This window comes from Mesoplodon mirus (genome assembly GCF_964341445.2).
Source record: "Mesoplodon mirus genome assembly, chromosome: 3".
NCBI lineage: Eukaryota > Metazoa > Chordata > Mammalia > Artiodactyla > Ziphiidae > Mesoplodon > Mesoplodon mirus.
Window position 1 is genome coordinate 118,582,541 of NC_138978.1, and position 20,934 is coordinate 118,603,474.

A 20,934-nucleotide genomic window follows, 5' to 3' on the forward strand; every position below is an offset into this window, starting at 1 on the left:
GCCTTCAGATGTGCCTCACAAAACAGTGTACATACAATTGGTTCTTAGAACTAAAGCCTTATTGCCCTTTCCTTCCTTTTATTTCATCCTTTATTGATGTTCAACTTAGCAGTTACCCTCTTTCAGAAGCTGGGAATGGAGGAGAAGGCACAGTACTCTACACTGCTTATATATTCAATAGACACTTGGTAAATATTACTGGCTGACCTCTAATTGGCTGGCTATGGAGAGAAATGGGCACTAAACAGAATTATCAGTTAACATGAAAAAACACACAAAAGTATTTTCTTTCTCAGAGAGCCCCTTAGATTTTAGATAATTTGGAAAAAAAAAAAAATCTAAGGGATGAGTTGCTTTCTAATCCTGTCAGTTGTGAGGTTGAGAAAGGGAAGGTATCCAAACCATTCTGGTTGAGGAGGTGAGTACTGAAGCAGATGACATCTCCGACAAAGGTAAGCTTGGTGTCTGGCTCGATGGCGTGCTCTACAGAAACAGGAATATAATCTGCCATGCCTGGATGTCTCTGGTCCCAGAGCCTCACAAGTGTCACCCCTCTTTTTACAGCCTGAGCCATGTAAGTATAGTTCCTATTCCCTGGTCCAATAATCAGCAGGTCATCTCTGAAAGCAGACGTGAAAGGTAGAAGTCTCTGAAAAGAGTCAATAGTTAGGAAACAGTTCTGGGGGCAGACCCTATCACACCATTTTATCTTCAATAGCTCAAAAGTTCAGATGGAATTCTACAATGGAGAGTAAGCAACTAGGGCCAGGGATCAGGTCTATTACATTTATATATATAGTGCCCAGCTAGGCTTTTTTTTTTTAATCATTATTAATTAATTTATTTATTTGGCTGTGCCCGGTCTTAGTTACGTGGGATCTTTGCTGTGGCATGTGGGATCTAGTTCCCTGACCAGGGATCAAACCTGGGCCCCCTGCATTGGGAGCATGGTGTCTTAACCACTGGACCACCAGGGAAGTCCCTAGGCTTGTTTTTTTTAATTAAAAAAGATTGTTTTTCAGTATGGCTTCTTTTTTTTTTTTTTTTTTTTTTTTAGTATGGCTTTTTGATAATACTCCAGTTGGCTCCCTACAGGAGCTTTGTTTGAACTAGGACTTGTCAAATTCAAACATACTGAAATTTTTCTTCATTGAACAACTAATTCTGGTCTTTCCCCCATCTTAATGAAAGAAAGATCAGATTCCAAGTGCAGAATATGAGAGGAATTTACTGGAGATTTTAGATAATACCAGGTTAATCAGTAAGATGTCTACCACAATGTCAACACCATTCCTTTGCCTTCCATACCTGTTCAAAGCCAGATAAAGCTGGGTATTGTGTGTGTGGAATTTCTCTCCGATGCTATTGTAAAACTGAACAATGAAGGTGAGAGACATGCCCAAGGGAAAGGCTGATAGGGTCCTTCCTTGAGCTGTGTATAGCTTGGGGTGGCTGCTCATTCGCAGGTATGTCACTGGTGCTACCTGTGGGAGACAAAACCTACTAGTACAGAGAAGGATGCATTGGAGAGGAGCTGAGACCATATTCTGAGACTTATAATCAATGATAAAAATGGTGTTCCTCTTTTGTAGGAAATAGCTCTTGATTTCAGATGACAGAGTGAAAAAGAAATATGACAGTACAGGAAATGGCTTTTTAATTACTAAAACAGTGGAAATGTGAAAAAAAGCTGGAGCTTTTTGAGGAAAGGACTGCATTTTTTCTGTTTTGTGCAAAGTGTCAATATTTATTGTTAAATAATTGATCATGTATCAAGAATACTGTAAATTTTGTTTTCACACTGCAAGAGATAAACTGATACAGTAAGGGAAGTCCAGGTTTGAATCCTAGCTTTATTATTTCATATCTTCATCTAACCATTCTAGGTTTCATATTTATCATCAGTTTAATAGGGCTAATAATGCCTATCTCATAGGGTTTTTGTGGTAGTTAAAAAAGATAATATACGTAAAAGGAGCAACACAGAAGCTGGAATATACTTGATTTTTAATGCACAAAACATTTTTTTGTTTGTTTGTTTTAGACTAACTTACCTCTAAGGTCTCTTCTAATTTAAAAAAAAATCTAAAAACAAAGCCTAATTTTGATAGCAATAGTTCTATGCTTCTCCCACACCAACCCTTTTGCCAAAGCTGCTCAGAAGACATTCATACCAATTTGAGGCTAATCTCTCTTATAACAAGTACTGTAAAGTCCACTTTAATTTGATGGTTCATGTCAAGATTGTCCTCTTATCTTACAGTTCATTTCTGACTTCTAGAGAAGTTTCTAGTTCTTAAAAAAGCAAATCTGCCTCTTGAGGCCATGATATTCCTTTTATTGTTTTGAGTAAGTCCCTGAACTCACCTGAACCCCAGTTATAGTTGTTTGGTTGACTCCAAAAGGTTCTATAGAAGTGACTTCCAACACAGCAGTACCTGCAATGGAACCAGCTTTCAGGAGCCCTTCACCGTCGTCCTCAATGACAGATGAATTAGGGAAACACTTGAGAACACGGGAACTCACAAAGGCGGCCCCTACCCTAGGGAATAAACAGGGCAAATGGCATTTCTTGGGGGCTCTGTTTGACAAGAAAGAAAGGAGTAGAGATTGCCAGGATTACTGTTAGAGGCTGTACTCTGAGAAAACTGCTTGCCATTCTCCATGTTGTGTAGTTATTTTTTCCTCAGGTAAAAGTCAGCCTTTGGATTATGCTTATCTCTTTAAAAATCAAATACTATTACATATTGATCATTAAAAAATTATTTGGTTAAAAGAATTGAAAACAGGCACAGTCAGCTTTTCATATCCATCGGTTTTGCATCTGCAGATTCAACCAAGCACAGGCTGAAAATTTCAAAAGGTTCCAAAAAGCAAAATTTGAACTTGCCTTGGACTGGCAACTATTTACATAACGTTTACATTGTATTAGGTATTATAAGTAATTTAGAAATAGTTTAAAGTATACAGGAGGATGTGCATATATGCAAATACTACACCATTTTTTTTTTTTTTTTTTTTTTTTTTTTCTTTTTGCGGTATGCGGGCCTCTCACTGTTGTGGCCTCTCCCGTTGCGGAGCACAGGCTCCGGATGCGCAGGCCCAGCGGCCATGGCTCACGGGCCCAGCCGCTCCGCGGCATATGGGATCCTCCCAGACCGGGGCACGAACCCGTATCCCCTGCATCGGCAGGCGGACTCTCAACCACTGCGCCACCAGGGAGGCCCTACACCATTTTTATAGAATGGATTTTTGCTTCTGCAGATTTTGGTGGGAGTGCGGGTCCTGGAACCAATCCCTGGTGGATACCAAGGGCCAACTGTATTCAAACAAATACTTGTACGTGAATGTTCATAGCAGCACTATCCACAATAGCTAAAAGGGGAAAACAAACCAAAGTCCACCAACAGATGACTGGATAAACAAAATGTGTTACATTCATACAATGGAATATTATTCAGTCATGAAAAGGAATGAAGTACCAATACATGCTACAATGTGGATAAACCTCGAAAACATGTTAACTGCAAGAAGCCGACAGAAAAGGTCACGTATTGTATGATTTCATTTACATGAAATATACAATATTTAGATTCACAGAGACAGCTGATTAGTGATTGCTAGGGACTGAGAGAAGGGGAGAATGATGAGAGACTGCTTAATGGGTATGGGCCTCCTTTGGTGGTAATGAAAATGTTTTGGAACTAGAGGTAATGGTTGTATAATACTGTGTATGTACTAAACGCCACTGAATTGTACAATTTTATGTTATGTGAATTTCACTTCAACTAAAAAAAATTATATGTTGGTTAGAAAAATCACCTAGAAAGCAATGGTTCTTTCCATGTGCCATGTTTCTCTGAGGGTAAAGTTAGATCGTGGCCTGCCTTCTTCTCCATTCGCCTTACCTGTTGGTATGGAGTTTGAGCTGAGAATTCATGGGCATCAGAATTTGTTTGGGTTGGCACTCTGGGTAGAAAAGTTGGAGTTTTTCAAACACCTAGAATGAGAAGATGATGTCTTCCTCATTTCCGAAAAAGACAAATGATGACCTTTACTCACAAATGGACAACTACAAATCAAGTCTGCCCAACTTCAATTTAGCCCAATGTCCCACAGTTCTGCTTTCCAAAATGAGCCAGGCATTTAAAACTTATTTAGGTAGTGTAGAATATATAACCTAATATTAGCCCTGCTTGTGACTACAAGGGACTGGGCACAGTTTACACTTACCACATCCCCTATATTACTTAGATATGAAATAATTTTGAAATTTCTAATTTTTTAAAAATAAATTTATTTATTTTATTTATTTATATTTGGCTGTGTTGGGTCTTCGTTGCTGCGTGCGGGCTTTCTCTAGTTGTGGCTCGCAGGCTCTAGAGCGCAGGCTCAGCAGTTGTGGCGCACGGGCTCAGCTGCTCCGCGTCATGTGGGATCCTCCCGGGCCAGGGCTCAAACCCTTGCCCCCTGCGTTGGCAGGCGGATTCTTAACCACTGCGCCACCAGTGAAGTCCCATTGAAATTTCTTTTTTTTTTTTTTTTGCTGTACGCGGGCCTCTCACTGTTGTGGCCTCTCCCGTTGCGGAGCACAGGCTCCGGACGCACAGGCTCAGCGGCCATGGCTCACGGGCCCAGCCGCTCCGCGGCATATGGGATCCTCCCAGACCGGGGCACGAACCCGTATCCCCTGCATCGGCAGGCGGACTCTCAACCACTGCGCCACCAGGGAGGCCCCCCATTGAAATTTCTAATTTTAGTTCTAATAACCTGAAAAGAGATTTGAGAATGAAGAATCTGTAGGATTTAATTAGCAAGGGCACTATTCTGGTCCTCCGCCTCCTGGTAAAGTGCTTTTTCCTCTACCCCTCACTGAATCAGGGAACCAAAGCCAAAATAAAGGGAAAAAAAAAATTAGTCCCAAATTCAGAGGTAGAGAAACTTATTTGCCCCACACAAAAAATAGTTTTTCTTTGAGTTCTAAAAACAATAGGGCCATTTAGCTTTCAGCTTGAGAACATCTGTAAAAACTATTCGTACTCATACCTTACCAGAAGTTAGGATAGGATTTCATTCTACCTGTGAGTATAGCTAAGTGGACTGTATCATAATATCTATGTTAGGCAGAACAAATCAGAAATTAATTCCTCTTTAGTTATTATGTGTTCATATACTGTATTCACTGTGTTGGGAGTTGAGGGGAGTGCATGTGCTGTAGTTTCTAATGTCAATACTCATAGAAGCAATTAGCAGGATTATCAAAGATCTAGAAACCATAAGCCTAATCCAGAGATCCCTGTAGCAATTTCTCTATCTCTATACAGACTAAGCTCTTCATGGATGGTAAGAGAATATAACTTTCTTCTCCTTGATATACAAAAACAAGATTTAGCTTTGGGACCTTACCAGGATCTGAACTTCATCAGACAGTTCCAACAAATTCCCCTCAAACTGCCCAGAGGAACTGTTCATACAGCGGACAGTGACTTTGATACTGGTCCAACCAGCTGCTTTTGTGTGGACAACCATGGCAAAGTTATTCTCTACTGGGAGTTGTAGAAAAACCTAGAGAGTAAAGGGATGGATTAAGAAATATTCATGAATAAACACTGTGCCCTTCCCTCTTTGTTGAAAATAGCTATCTAGAAGAATTAGAGTTCCAGGCTTATCTTCCCTCCCCTCCCCTCCTCTCCACTCCCCTTCCCTTTCTTCCTCCTTTCCTTCCCTCCCTCCTTCCTCCCTCCCTTCTTTCTTTCTCTCCCTTCCTTCCTTCCTTCCTTCCTTCCTTCCTTTCCTTCCTTCCTTCCTTCCTTCCTTCCTTTCTCTGCACCTTGAGGCTTGTGGGATCTTAGTTCCCCAACCAGGGATTGAACCCGAGCCCCCGCAGTGAAAATGCCAAGTCCTAACCACTGGATCACCAGAGAATTCCCCCAGGGTTTACTTTCATATTTGTTTATTTTCATATTCCCAGAAACATAGTCACCCCTAAAGTAAACTTCTGTGTTCAGTGCTCAACTAATTCTGGAAAGACTCTTATGCAAGAATTCTTATCTTGCAAGAAGTCAATTCATTGATAGGAGAAGAATGGAAATGAAGGAAGGGGTATCCTCAATAGGCTGAAACAGTAGAACTTGAGATGAGAGAGAAGTGAGGTAATCTACTCCTGGAGTTCAGAGTGGTAGCAAGGAAGGAAGAAGACAAGAAAGGGAAGCTGTTGTTTTAGGATTGTGTTAAACTAGCTAACCATTTCCTCACTTGCTTCACTCACCATTCTAGTCTAGATTGGATAAGGATTAGGCCTTGACAGATTTCTGGTGAGAGGGAAGGGAGGGCCAACACCAAGGCAAATGTTATTTATTTATTTATTTGTTTGTTTATTTGGTTGTGTCGGGTCTTAGTTGTGGCAGGCAGGCTCCTTAGTTGCGGCTCGCCAGTTCCTTAGTTATGGCATGCGAACTCTTAGTTGCGGCATGCATGTGGGATCTAGTTCCTGGACCAGGGATCAAACCCAGTCCCCCTGCATTGGGAGCATGGAGTCTTAAGCACTGCGCCACCAGGGAAGTCCCCTAAGGCAAATATTGAAGTAGGCACTTGCCTACCTTTTTGGCACTCATTTCACGTTCTATCTCCTCTGCATTTTTGCTGTCTGGAGAGCTCAAGACCTTCCTTCACTCTCTTGACTCATAAAGAGTTCCAAGTTCCAAACTCACCTTTCCCTCCTCCCCTACATAAAAATTCCCATCTCCTTTGTGCAGATTTCAATCAGTTGTCTGGAAGAAAGTCTTATGCTAAAGAATGAGTGGTTTATAATTGTTTAATCCAAATGAATTTCTAAATGGTGACACCACAGTGCAGGAAGTCTACCTTGTAGGGCATTAGAGACCTTTCTATTTGCCTATTTCATCACCCAGTTGTCTATGTGAGGTCTAAGGCAGGGGAAGAAAATCTTTGTATGGCTCTCAATCATTTCTTCTGTTAGAGAAAAGACATTATTTAGATAAGAAAATTAGAGGAATGGAGAAGTAGAATAGATGCTAAGACCTAGGCCATCCCCTCCTTTCACACAATTCCTATTTGCTATTCAAGAAAAAAAGCCAAATCCTTCTGCAGAACTCTACCAAACTAAGTACAGTTCTATCTCTCCTCAGTTCCAAGTATAACCAGGCTCTGTGCAGTCCATGACAGATAGAAGACTCAACCACTAGGGATTCCCTAGAAGACTCAACCACTAGAGTTTCCCTAGATTACAGATCTAGGATATTTTAAGAAAATTGGAAATTTAAAAATTTTTCCAGACTTTTGTTTTTAGCTGGCTCCAGAAATGACCCACTAATTCTAGCTTCTGTAACCACTCTGATCTCTCTCAAGGTCTGATTCTTTGTTTTTGTGGGCACTGAGTTGTGACCTACTGGGTACCTTGGCCCTAGGTTCCTTCTTCCTAAGGTAAAGCTCAGACCTAAGTGGCTGCCACTGATCCTGGACCATCTTGGGTGGGTTCCATTAAGCTGATGGTAACAACGTTGTGAAGTAGGTAAAGTTTGTCTAGCATCCACCTCTTTTTTTTTTTCTTTTTCAGGTTTCAGAGTAAGGTTTAGTGCTATATGTATTAAAACACCAAAGCTATTTTAAAAAACATAAAGACTCATGTTGCAGTGTGGATTTCCTCAATAGCCATCCTGAGGGCTTTGGCCATTCCAGATGCAGGAGGTGCTGAATTGGGAGGAGCCGGTACCACCAAAGGGAACCGTGGAGGAGCAGTTTAATTAATTGTCTTTCTTAAATTTGCCATTGATATAAGGTACTCAGTCCAGAATCAGCTGCCAGTTGGTGGCCCACACCAGCCCCATGACACCCATGGCACTCTTCATGCTCAAGATAGGATTCCAGTTATTCCCCAGCTCCTAGTAGTGTGGGCCCAGGAGTGTGCTCAGCAACCACCTTTCTTTTTTTTCTTTTTTCTTTTTTTTTTTTTTTTTGTGGTATGCGGGCCTCTCACTGTTGTGGCCTCTCCCGTTGCGGAGCACAGGCTCCGGACGCGCAGGCTCAGCGGCCATGGCTCACGGGCCCAGCCGCTCTGCGGCATGTGGGATCTTCCCGGACCGGGGCACAAACCCGCGTCCCCTACATTGGCAGGGGGACTGTCAACCACTGCGCCACCAGGGAAGCCCTTTCTTAATGTCAACTGCCCATCATGCAGCACAAACATCATGATTATTAATATAATTGTGTCTGAACATGTTGAAAGATTATATATTTAAACTTTATGTATAAATACTTTATATTCATGTGTTATTCATGTAACACAGTCATCTGCTCACAAATACAACATTATACAACAACAAATACATCAAAGGAAGCATTGCTTTGTTGAGAGCTCTTTCCAGCAAAGTATGTTAAACATCATATAGTATTATCTGAATACTCAAATTTGGATTCTTCATATGATTTTCAGGTTTCCAGCATTCACAGAACAATCGGAAAAAGAGTAAGTAATAATATTGTGTAGTTTAGAAGTGAGTTAGTCTAAAACTTATGATGGGGGCTTCCCTGGTGGCACAGTGGTTGAGAGTCCGCCTGCCGATGCAGGGGACACGGGTTCGTGCCCCGGTCTGGGAGGATCCCGCATGCCGCGGAGCGGCTGGGTCCGTGAGCCATGGCTGCTGAGCCTGCGTGTCCGGAGCCTGTGCTCCGCAACGGGGGAGGCTGCGGCAGTGAGAGGCCCGCGTACCGCAAAAAAAACCAAAACCAAAACCAAAACAACTTATGATGAAATAAAATAAATTTAGTATCAAGATCCCTAAGGTAATATAATAAACAGATAAGTTTATACCTCTGAATGCCTGGGCACTAGATCCAATACGTCCCTTTTGCTCATGGACCAATGGAATGTGAGCCCAGGGTTGGCATTGCTGAAGGAGAAAGGGGTCTGGGTACTGGTCACTCCCATGACGTAAACTGGCATCTGAAAACGAAGAGTGGTTTTGTGCTATACATCCTGTCCAGCTGGCATTATCAAAATAATGAACCTGGAACAGAGCCATCCTACTGACCTCAGTAGCTGTGATGAGTCGAGTTGCAGCTGCAAGGATCCTCACAGCCCTTAGCTGCACAACTTCAATCTGCACTTCATCCTGCTCAACAGGGTGGAGAGCAAGCTTAGGCTAAGAGGGAGTGTCTGTGGGGTGGATGCTTATGATAACTAGTTTGTTGGTTGTTGTTTGGGGCATTCAACAACAACAAATATGCCATAGATATAGGTTTTTTGTTTGTTTGTTTTTGTTTTGTATTTGTTCTTGAAACAATTCCTTAAGTATAGGGACTACGTCTTATAACAATGCCAAGTACTCTGTGGGTTTTTCACTGAAGATTACATATTGTCCATGCCTGATTAAGAGAATACCAAATGAGGGGACTGAAAAGACTTCCCTGGGCTGTTGACACCCTCCCCATCACTATTTCTTCCTCTACCTCCCAGTGATTCCCAGATGGAGGAGTAGAAGCAGAGCAGAACAAAGAACCAATACCTGGGAAAACACAATGACTTTTCCAGTATCTTCATTTACTGTCTTGATGGTGCCATGGACCACAGCTCTGCCAACTACCTTCCCTGTAACTTGGCCCCTCCTATTAACAACAGCCACGGTCTGATTACTGATGGAGAAGTGAATGATAGATTGAGGCTGAGGGCCACCTTCAGACATTACCTGGAATGTAAACACACCAGTGAATGCCTGGACCTTGGGGAGAAGTCACATCTCCTTTCCCAACCTTTTGTCCAAGTAACTCAACTTTTTCATCTTCCCCCACTTTCCAACCAGCATATGCCACATCAACTCAAATGCACATGAAATGGAAGTGCTATAAATGATCCATAGGATTCCAAGAAGTAGGTCATACCATGTTTCTCATAGAACAAAGAAAATACTAATTTTCTTCTTTATCAAATCCTGTTGTATTTGGCTGCGAGTAGACAAGGGAAGGTCAACAGGAAGAGGTGTACGTGTATATGTGTGTTGGGGTGGAGCAGAGGTGGGATGAGGAGAAAGCCTCATTTCTGGCTTTAGGATCACCTGCATCATATTAGTTGGAATCAGTGTCATTTTCTCTGGAACAAGTCTGAATGGAGGAAACACCTTGAAGGAGAAAAACAAAAGGACAACAGTGATTGACTACAGTCAAGTTCATAGCAAATGATCATGTAGCTTATTCTAAGGAAAAAAATCCTAATTATGTACAATGAAGTTATATACAAAAACATGTATTTTATTTTATTTATAAATGCAAATTTTATTTATAATAGCAAAAATTATAAATTACTTAAGTGAGAATGATTAAATAAGTTATTACATATCCACTCACTGTAATAAAAGTGGTCATTAACATTATATTTACAATTACCTTTCTTTTCTACTTTTTTCTTTTTTTGGACATGCCTCACAGCTTGCGGGATCTTAGTTCCTGGACTAGGGATGGAACCTGCGCCCTCAGCAGTGAAAGTGCAGAGTCCTAACCACTGGAAATTTATAAAATTTATAAATTTATAAAGAAGACTAAGTATGAATTTTGGATGAGATAATTTCCTTACTTCAATTTGCCGAGGAGCCGACATGAATTTTCTCCCCATCTTGTCCCTGGCAATAGCTACAAGTGTGGTTTGCCCAATAGTGATAGCTCGAAGGATATAATTTTCAGAGTATTCGTCCTGTTTCTCCATTAGTCTGCAAAGACCCACAAATTTCTAGGTGAGAAAGATCTGGTTTTAAGAGTGGACAGTTATGCATCTTTCTAAGATGCTTAACATTTTCTGCTTTCTTTTCTTTTTTTTTTGGCCATGTGGTGCAGCTTGTGGGATCTTAGTTCCCCGACCAGAGATTGAACCCGGGCCCACGGCACTGAAAGCAAAGAATCCTAATCACTGGACCACCAGGGAATTCCCAATCTTCTGCTCATTTTAACTCAGCTTAGAAGGAACTACCAGAAAATAACTTCCAGAGTCAAGACAAAGTTCATGGCAATGGCAGAAGGCTCCTGAAGGGCAAAAATTTGTTCTAGGTCTCCAAAGGAATAAGAGCAATATAAACATAAACTGGCAAAACTGCAAATACTAAATTGCCTCAGAATTCCTGTATTTTCCCTTTCGCAGAGGGCAATACCAGTGCCTCTACTTCTAGATTTTTTGAAGGTCCTCAAGTCTGAAGCACCCCCAAAGGATATCATCCAAGGAGAAGTTTCATAAAATGGAAATATTAATGAGACACATGATTTTAGGCCCAAAATAAGACATCTGAGGATCTGGAAGGGGTATTTTGTAGAGAGCTGAATATGGGAAGACAGTATGGGCTGAAAGGTACTGTTACAAAAAAAGGAAAGAAGAAAATCTGAAATAACCTAAGGGAGAGCTAACCAGGCTACCAGGAGGGATATTCTTGTGGTATTAAGCATAGGGAGAAAGAAGTATATATATATATATATATTTTTTTTTTTTTTGCTGTACGCGGGCCTCTCACTGTTGTGGCCTCTCCCGTTGCGGAGCACAGGCTCCGGACGCACAGGCTTAGCAGCCATGGCTCACGGGCCCAGCCGCTCCGCGGCACATGGGATCCTCCCAGACCGGGGCACGAACCCGTATCCCCTGCATCGGCAGGCGGACTCTCAACCACTGCGCCACCAGGGAGGCCCAGAAGTATATTTTTTAAAGATTTATTTATCATTTATTTTATTTATTTTTGGCTGCGTCAGGTCTTAGTTGCAGCAAACGGGATCTTCACGCTGGCTTCTCTCCAGTTGTGGCACACAGGCTCCAGAGCGCATGGGCTCTGTAGTTTGCAGCACTCAGGCTCTCTAGGTGAGGCACACAAGCTCAGTAGTTGTGGCGCACGGGCTTAGTTGCCCCGCGGCATGAGGGATCTTAGTTCCCTGACCAGGGATTTAATCCACGTCCCCTGCATTGTAAGGTGGATTGGTTTTTTAAAATAAAATTATTTATTTATTTATTTTTGGATGTGTTGGGTCTTCACTGCTGTGCATGGGCTTTCTCTAGTTGCAGCGAGAGGGGGCAACTCTTCATTGCAGTGTGTGAGCTTCTCACTGAGGTGGCTTCTCTTGTTGTGGAGCACGGGCTCTAGGTGTGCAGGCTTCAGTAGTTGTGGCACACGGGCTCAGTAGTTGTGGCCCACGGGCTTAGTTGCTCTGCGGCATGTGGGATATTCCCCGACCAGGGATAGAACCTGTGTCCCCTGCATTGGCAGGCGGATTCTTAACCACTGCACCACCAGGGAAGTCCCTAAGGCGGATTCTTTACCACTGGACCACCAGGGAAGTCCCCAAGAAAGGAGTATTTAAATGGTACTCACATCAGGGTGACAATGGCAGAAGTCAACTGCAGTTTGAGCTCCATGTTCCTGAAGTATTTATTTTGGAACGGGCGTTTGGAAGAGCCAAGAACCCTCACAGTTACTAACACAGTTTTACCTATTTCAACCTAGTGGTTAAAAAACAAAAATTAAAAAAAATAATTTTTTAAGGTAATTTTAGTAGAGATGTCTCATTCACCTAGGGCCATTTAACTCTTAGAGGTGGCAAGCTCTTTTTTTCATGCTAAAGTTCCTGGTCAGCCTTTGATCTAGTAAGCCTAATCTATGTGTATTCTTTTAAGTTGTTCTTTATTTTTTTAAACTGTTTTTTAATTGTTTTATTTTGACCATGCCCTGTGGCACGTGGGATCTTAGTTCCCTGACCAGGAATCGAACCCACACCCACTGCATTGGAAGCATGGAGTCTTAAACACTGGACCACCAGGGAAGTCCCTAAGTTGTGCTTTAACACTATTTATCTTCATCATGTTTAGTGTTGGAATCGTGTTCTTTAAGGGCAGGTATTTCCATTAACATCATCAAAGGGCCTGCTATACACACATGGTAGCTGAGCACAGACTATATTAGGTGATGCTAGTGAGTGAGAATGATGCCTGCTTCATTTAAGAGAGAAAGCAAACATCTCTCACCTTATCAATCACATCAAGCTCCAGCTCTTGCATGTCTGACACCCTGAGGTGAGCGATTGCTGGACCCAAGAAAGCCAAACACAGGTCATAGACCTCCAAGCTGAGAAATCCTGGATGTACTGGAACTAACTAGAAGGAAGAAGATGGTAGCTGGGTAAAGAAGCAAACATGCTCCAAGCATAATCATAGCATTTATTTCCACCCAAAGTGGAAAATACAATATCTTACTTTCTTTGTGATGGGAACTCTGAGAGGTTACATTATATGTTTCAGGCATAGCACAATATGTACCCTTAAAGTGATGTTTCAGTTTGTGGCAAAATATGTACCCTTAACAAATACTAACTGATAAAGAGCAGAGTTTAAATTGATTGATTTCAAGCAGAATCCAACATACATATCCAGCTTCTTAATTATGAACAGGGAAAGGATTCAGGAAGAAAATCATGTACATTTATATGCAATCACAAGGAGGGAGAGAAAGCACTGGGTGGACTGATACTTTGTTTTTCCTTCTTGTACTACAGCTCCTGCACAGCAGCATGGTTTTTCACATCCTTTGCCCATAGGGCCTCAATCTCCTCTTTTAAAAAGCAACATTATGACTACAGTAAGTTACATTCCTTTGAGCTCTTTGAAGGAAATAAATACATATGTTAATATAATATATTTTTTTATTATTACAAGTCAACTAAAAGCAAATCTCTTGGCATATTGACTATGGAGTCAGCTTACTATTTTAAGTTGCCATGTCCTGGCTGAAAATACCATATACTCAGGTTATAAAGTCAATAGTATATCTAACTATCCACACAGTTCTGTGCTTCTAAATTTATAAAAATGAACCTTCTTTTAATGGAAATCTTATAATTAGATGTCTCCTACACTGTTTCCATTCAATCAGAGCCAAAAATTGCCGCATATTGTAGCTAGTTACAGAAAAAAACAAACCAAAAAAAAAACCCTCTTTTTTTGTTGAAGAATCTATGTAGGTTAAAAAAGGAAAAAGACACAAATGTTATTTTTTGTAACAAGTTTGAGACACCCAATAAAAATTTTCCAATCATTCACCTAAGAATGAGCTTTGACCTGAGACCATCAGTCTGGGAATATCTCTAGAACTCACCTGGACAGAGCTTTCTGCTTCCAGGTAAGTGATGGTGGCAATGTCTTGCTCACTACTGTTGACTAAAAAATAACCAGATCCTTCCACAAGGCTAAATATTTCCTATGGAAAAACCAGACAAACAATATTCCATTCCCTTTGGTTTATAAAAAATTCAAAGAAAATAACTTCTACTTACCTAAGAAAGAGTATGAAATTAAAAGATTACAGTCAGTGGACCAAAGACAACATATGACTATTAAAGTATTACTGCTAAGGATAATTATTATATATGCATTATATATGTGTATCACTGATTTTCAACACATAAGTGAGCTTTTTTATTGTTATACTATTAATTTTAATAACCTAGTACTCTCCCCTCCAATATGATTCCATTTAGCTAGACCCGTAGAGCTTCTACCTTCACATCAGGGTGGTTATAGATGGTAGCATTCTCAGGCGATACTGTTACATCATCTACCAGGAGCAGCTCTACAGCTGCAGATCTGGGCAAGTTGGAAAGTTCCTAGAAATGTAATAAGAACCACAAAGGTAAATACAAACTTTTAATTCCTCAGCTCAGTGAGCGAAGATTCCAGTACTCTTTCAAGTGCCAAAGATAACAGATTCATAGAGGTGCATAGTTCTCAGATTTATGTCAGTTATATAAATGACTTCTAAGGAGGCTTAAATTTCAGTTAATTAATATTTTTTATATAACAGTCTCCACTTACTTTCCTTCTCTGAATAGAAGGACTTTCCATCTCTGAATAGCCCATAAAATTGACTCCAATGAGTACAGTCCCTTTTATCTGATGTACTTTAAGGATCCTTTGACCTGGAGACATGCAAAAAAGTACCCTGTGAGAAACAATAACATGTAGAATACAAAGGTGTCTCTAGAAAACCAAAAATCTGCCCTAATTTTTTCCAAATGGTGTTTTATTTCAGGGAGAAAAACAAAAACAAAAACAAAAAACAGTGAGTAGGGAAATACACAAGAAACAGGAAATTGGGGTTCTATGTTGACTCTGCAATTATATTCCTATGTGACCTTGGGCAATCACTTTATTTCTCAGTTCCTTTATTAAATGAGGGGTTGAGACAGACAAAATCTAAAATTCTTTCCAGCTCTAATGGTTTGTGAGTCCAAAAATAAGCTGACAATAGGGTATGGGGAAATTTTTGTTTGATTTTAAAATAAAAGTGAGAAATAAAGAGATTGTCCTTTGGGACTTTTCATGCTTCTAAACTGTTTTGTGTATGTAAATGTCATGTCAGTCCCTTACTCAAAAATTTTAAATGAAAAAAAAAATTTTTTAATTGCTAACGAGTCCTTATTAGAGCAATTCAAACTACTTAAACTAGTATTTGAAGCCATCCATAATCTGACCCTGCTTTACTCATTCATTCTTTTTTCTTTCTTTTTAATTTAACTAACATGAATCTGCCACTTTACTTAGGACAACTCTTATTTTATCCTCAGCACATGATGATCATGTATAAATCTGCAAAGCATTTTCTCATGATGTTACATTCTTTCATTCAACAAAGATTTATTAAGGGCCTAACTACATGCTAGGCACTATGACAAGTAATTAGGATACAGAGATGAAGAAGAAAACAACACAGTTCTTGCCTTCAAAGAAACTCACAGCTTAGGAGGGTGGCTGAGAGGTAAATCAACCACTGCAATACAGTGTGATAAGTACTATTATAGAAGTATGTACAGAGCACATAATACAGAATATATAAGAGCACAAAGAAGGAATATTCTCCTTAGATTGGGAATATAGAGGAACAGAAAACTCCTAGATTACTAGAGAAAGATTTTAGCCTAGTGAAGATGCAAGTAATGAGAAAATAAAACATATGCAAAGGAAAGAGGTATGACAAGCCTTTTCATGGTTAAGGATCTAAAATTGTTGAGTATGAGAAAAATGTAGAATACATGTGGGTGGTAATAAGAACTGAAGCCAAAGAAGTAGGCAGGGGTTGGTATGTTAAGCTGCAACATATGAACTTTATCCAGAAAGACACAATGACAATATGTGTCACTGCGGGCTTAGTTGCCCTGCAGCATTTGGGAACTTAGTTCCCTGACCGGGGATTGAACCCACGTTCCCTGCATTGTAAGGCAGATTCTTTACCACTGGACCACCAGCAAAGTCCCCAGATTTGTATTTTAGAAAGATCATTCTGGGGACTTCCTTGGTGGTCCAGTGGGTAATACTCTGTGCTCCCAATGCAGGGGGCCTGGGTTCGATCCCTGGTCAGGGAACTAGATCCTACATGCATGCCTCGACTAAGAGTTTGCATGCCACAACTAAGAGTCCACATGTTGCAACTAAAGATCCCGCATGCCGCAACTAAGACCCGGCGCAGCCAAAATAAATAAATAAATTTTTTTTTAAAAAAAAAAAAGAAAAGAGGGCTTCCCTGGTGGCGCAGTGGTTGAGAGTCCGCCTGCCGATGCAGGCGACACAGGTTCGTGCCCCGGTCCGGGAAGATCCCACATGCCGTGGAGCGGCTGGGCCCGTGAGCCGTGGCCGCTGAGCCTGTGCGTCCGGAGCCTGTGCTCCGCAACGGGAGAGGCCACAACAGTGAGAAGCCCGCGTATCGAAAAAAAAAAAAAAAAAAAAAAAAAAAAGAAAAGAAAGATCATTCTGGACAGTAGTATGGAGGGTGGATTAGAGAGTAGGAGAGACACACTGAGATCAGTTAGGAGGCTACTATGGTGATGTAGGATAGAGGTTATGAGGACATTAGTGATGAAGTTAGAGAGGAAGAGAGAAAACCTTTAGAAAATAAAATGGATGGTATTTGGTGATTGATTGTTACAGATATAAGGAGCATCTCTTTCTTCCCCACCACTTTTTACATTAACTGTATCATATTATTGGTATTCTAGTGTTATAGTATCATATACATATTAATATTATGTTATCATATTCTCTAGTTAAGCCCTTAAACTTGTCCTGAGTATAAACTCCCTGTGGGTAAGGGAAAGCTTAAAACTTATTTCTTTAGTGTTTCTTATTCAATTGAATAGTTATCTAAATGGGAAAAGAATTTGAAAAAGAACAGACACATGTATATGTATAACTAAATCACTTTGCTGTACACCTGAAACTAACACATTATTAATCAATTATACTCCAATATAAAATAAAAAGTTAAAAGGAAAGAATGGTTACCAAATACTCATACCAGAAACCTAAAAGTTACCCTTTGTGCCACTTTCTTCTTAACTTTTGGGATTGATTTGTGGTAGATTGTTATATTAATGGCTTGTGGTGAATCATGCCTGGTGGTATCCATGCTCTTGAGTAGTCCTGGCCTACCTTGACTCTGGTTTTGGCCAGGTGACTTGCTTTGGAGAATAGGACCTCAGCAAATGTGATACAAGAAAAGGCTTGATGGGCTACTGCCCCTGAGGGCTTGTTGCCCTCTTAGAACCTCATCTTGTGCCTCTTGCCCCCTCTCTAAGTCAGTCTCACTTGACTTATTTAGTTCATTCTTTCTATTTCCTCTTTCTGCCATCTCTTCAGGTCTCAGAGTACATGCGACTTTCTTAGGGCAGTCTTCTCTGATCTAAACTAGGTTAGGTTCTCCTGTTATAAGCTCTTAATGAATCCCATATTTGCCCTTCAAAACACCTAACACAATGTAATGTTTAAAGTCCAGTTTCCCCAACTGGACTGTAAGTCTATGAGGGCAAAAGCTGTGAGTGCCTCATTTACCATTATATCTCCAAGCACCTAGCAGAGGGCCTTACATGTAGTAGTCACTCAATAAACACTGCCTAACAAATGAATAATATTTCCAAAGTTTTAGGCAAATAATAGGTAACCAATACATTTAAAATTAATTTAATTTTGTGTTCTTGTGAGAAACGTTGGACCCTAGACCCTAGCTTTGCAAACAAGGGAATCTACCTTTATGTTTTCTAAAAAATACAAAGATCGAAGGTGAAAGGTGAGACAGGATAAGTAGACTGTCACCCACAAGGAAATACTTAGTGCAGAACCATTTAGTAGATATATGAAAAGATTCATAAATATTTACAATACCATGTAGCCGGGTCTGCCCGCTGCCATCATCCTTTGCTACCATCTCCACTGAATTGTAATTTTCAAAATGAGCTAGTGTTTCATTTGAGGATTTCCATTCTAGCATCAGTGAACTGAAATTATCAAACTTTCTCCTGTGTTGATCAAACACTACCAGTTCCAAGACTGTGTCTCTCAGGCTTGATACAGGAATCTGTATTAAAATTAAAAGTAAGAAAAGAAAAGAAACAATAGTTTAAGAGGTGGTAAGATATTCCTGAAGCTAGGGATCATGTTTTCTCCCAATATTTTTTCTTTGACAGTTTTAAAAGGTACACATATGTTAAAAGAATGGTATAGTGAATACCTATATATACTTCATCTCAATCTGCCATTTGCTTTCTCTATCTCCCCCTCTACTTTCATACTCTCTGTGTGTGTCTTTTTTTTTTCAAATGATTTAGGTATCATGGCACTTTACCCCTAAATATTTCAGCATGCGTTTCCTAAGAATGAGTAGCAAAAACTACATTATCACACATAAGAATATTAACATTAATTCAGTGTTACATACTGTATAGTCAATATTTCAATTTCCCCACATGTCCCCCAAAACGTCTTTTATACCTGTTTTAAATTTTTGATCTAAATTTGACGTTGACAGACTTCCCTGGTGGCGCAGTGGTTAAAAATCCACCTGCCAATGCAGGGGACATGGGTTCATGCCCTGGTCCGGGAAGATCCCACGTGCTGTGGAGCAAGTAGCCCATGAGCCACAACTACTGAGCCTGCGCTCTAGAGCCCATGTCCATGACTACTGAGCCTGTGTGCCACAACTACTGAAGCCTGCATGCCTAGAGCCCGAGCTCCGCAACAAGAGAAGCCACCACAATGAAAAGCCTATGCACTACAATGAAGAGTAGCCCCTACTCACTGCAAGTAGAGAAAGCCCACGTGCAGCAACGAAAACCCAATGCAGCCATAAATAAATAAATAAATAAAAGAAATTGGCTGTTCTTTGTCCCCAGTTCTTGAGAAGTAACCCTAAACCCTTGGAATTTCCTGAGTGATAGGAGTGTATCTGTTATTCATGATGGACCCCTTGGATCACACTTGAGTTTATACTTATAAGATGACTCAGGATGGGGGCTGGTCATGCTAGAAAAACCAGTCATGTGATTATAGTGATGGGACTTTGAGCCAGGTGATACCAACCTGACCTCTAGGGAGGGGAGGGGGGTTAGAAGTCGAGTTTAAACATGTGGTCAATGATTTAATCAATCATGTTTATGTAATAAAACCTCTATAAAAGTTCTGGACACCAAAACTCTGAGGACCTAAATGAAACCTAAATGAAATAGGAAAATTCAAAATATACAAGCAAGCAAAACTGACTCAATAAGAAATAAAAAATCTGACTAGATCTATAACAAGTAAAGAGATTGAATAAGTAATTTTAAAAAACAACGCAACATCCCACAACAAAAATCCTAGGCCCAGATGGCTTCACTGGTGAATTGTACCAAATGTTTAAAGAGTAATGAATACCAATTCTTCACAAACTCTTCAAACAAGTAGAAGAGAAGTGAATACTTCCCAACTCATTCTGTGAGGCCAGTATTACTCTGATACCAAACCAAAGATACCACAAGAAAATAAAACTACAGATTAAAATCTCTTCTGAATATAGATGCAAAAATCCTCTACCAAATACTAGCCAGCTGAATCCAGAAGTATATAAAAAGGTTTATACATGATAAACAAGTGGAATTTATCCCAGGAATGCAAGGTTGGTTCAACACATGAAAATCAATCAATGTAACACACCATATTAATAGAATAAAAGGGAAAAAAACACACAATCATCTCAACAGATACAGAAAGAACATTGAACAAAATGTGAAACTCTTTGGTGATAAAAACATTCCCCAGACTAAACTTCCTCAACCTATATAGGGCATCTATGAAGAATCCACATCCAATATCATACTTAATAGTTATAGATTGGAAGCTTTGCCCCTAAGATCAGGTATAAGACAAGATGTCTGTCCTTGCCACTTCTAATGAACATTGTGCTGGGGGTTCTAGCTAGGGCAACTAGTCAAGAAGACAAAAAGAAGGCATCCAGATTGGAAAGGGAGAAGTCTGACTGTCTCTATTTTCAGATGACATAATCTTGTGTATAGAAGACCCTAAGGAACCCACCAAAAAACTATTAGGTCTAATAAATGAGTTCAGCAGTGTTGTAAGATACAAGATTAACATGCAAAAATCAGCTGTATTTCTATACAAGAGCAACAATCTGAAAATGAAATAAATAATTATCTTTATGATAGCATCAAAAAGAATAAAATATTTAGGAATAAATCTAACAAAAGGAGTGCAAGTGTATACTCTAAACCAGGTGTTCCCAACCCCCAGGCCACAGACCAGTACTGGTCCACAGCCTGTTAGGAACCGGGCCACACAGCAGGAGGTGAGAGGTGGGCGAGGGAGCAAAACTTCATCTGCCGCTCCCCGCTGCTCCCATCGCTCCCCATCACTCACGTTACCGCCTGAACCATCACTCGCATTACTGCCTGAAACATCCCCCCACACCCCCTCTCAACCCCATCTGTGGAAAAATTGCCTTCCACAAAACCAGTCCCTGGTGCCAAAAAGCTTGGGGACCACTGCTCTAAACTACAAAAATTGTTGAATGAAATTAAAGAAACCCTAAATAAATGGAAAGATAGGTCACATTCATGAATCAGAAGACAATATTGTTAAGA

The 20,934-nt window shown here is 40.4% G+C and overlaps 1 protein-coding gene across 1 annotated transcript in view; it reads right to left on the minus strand.

Moving 5' to 3' along the window:
* NUP210L (nucleoporin 210 like) overlaps nt 1–20,934 on the minus strand; it is a gene marked incomplete at its 3' end in the record, with an annotated part of 76,263 nt that overhangs the window by 15,364 nt on the left and 39,965 nt on the right. The window contains exons 15-30 of the mRNA XM_082613176.1: nt 18,185–18,377; nt 14,846–14,949; nt 14,533–14,637; nt 14,130–14,231; nt 13,004–13,132; nt 12,354–12,481; nt 10,586–10,718; nt 10,071–10,133; nt 9,525–9,704; nt 9,051–9,131; nt 8,831–8,962; nt 5,407–5,565; nt 3,909–4,000; nt 2,368–2,542; nt 1,309–1,484; nt 403–620 (exon numbers count right to left, since the gene is read on the minus strand). Of these exons, the coding sequence (XP_082469302.1) occupies nt 403–620; nt 1,309–1,484; nt 2,368–2,542; nt 3,909–4,000; nt 5,407–5,565; nt 8,831–8,962; nt 9,051–9,131; nt 9,525–9,704; nt 10,071–10,133; nt 10,586–10,718; nt 12,354–12,481; nt 13,004–13,132; nt 14,130–14,231; nt 14,533–14,637; nt 14,846–14,949; nt 18,185–18,377 (2,170 nt within the window). The remainder of the gene's footprint in view (nt 1–402; nt 621–1,308; nt 1,485–2,367; nt 2,543–3,908; nt 4,001–5,406; nt 5,566–8,830; nt 8,963–9,050; nt 9,132–9,524; nt 9,705–10,070; nt 10,134–10,585; nt 10,719–12,353; nt 12,482–13,003; nt 13,133–14,129; nt 14,232–14,532; nt 14,638–14,845; nt 14,950–18,184; nt 18,378–20,934) is intronic.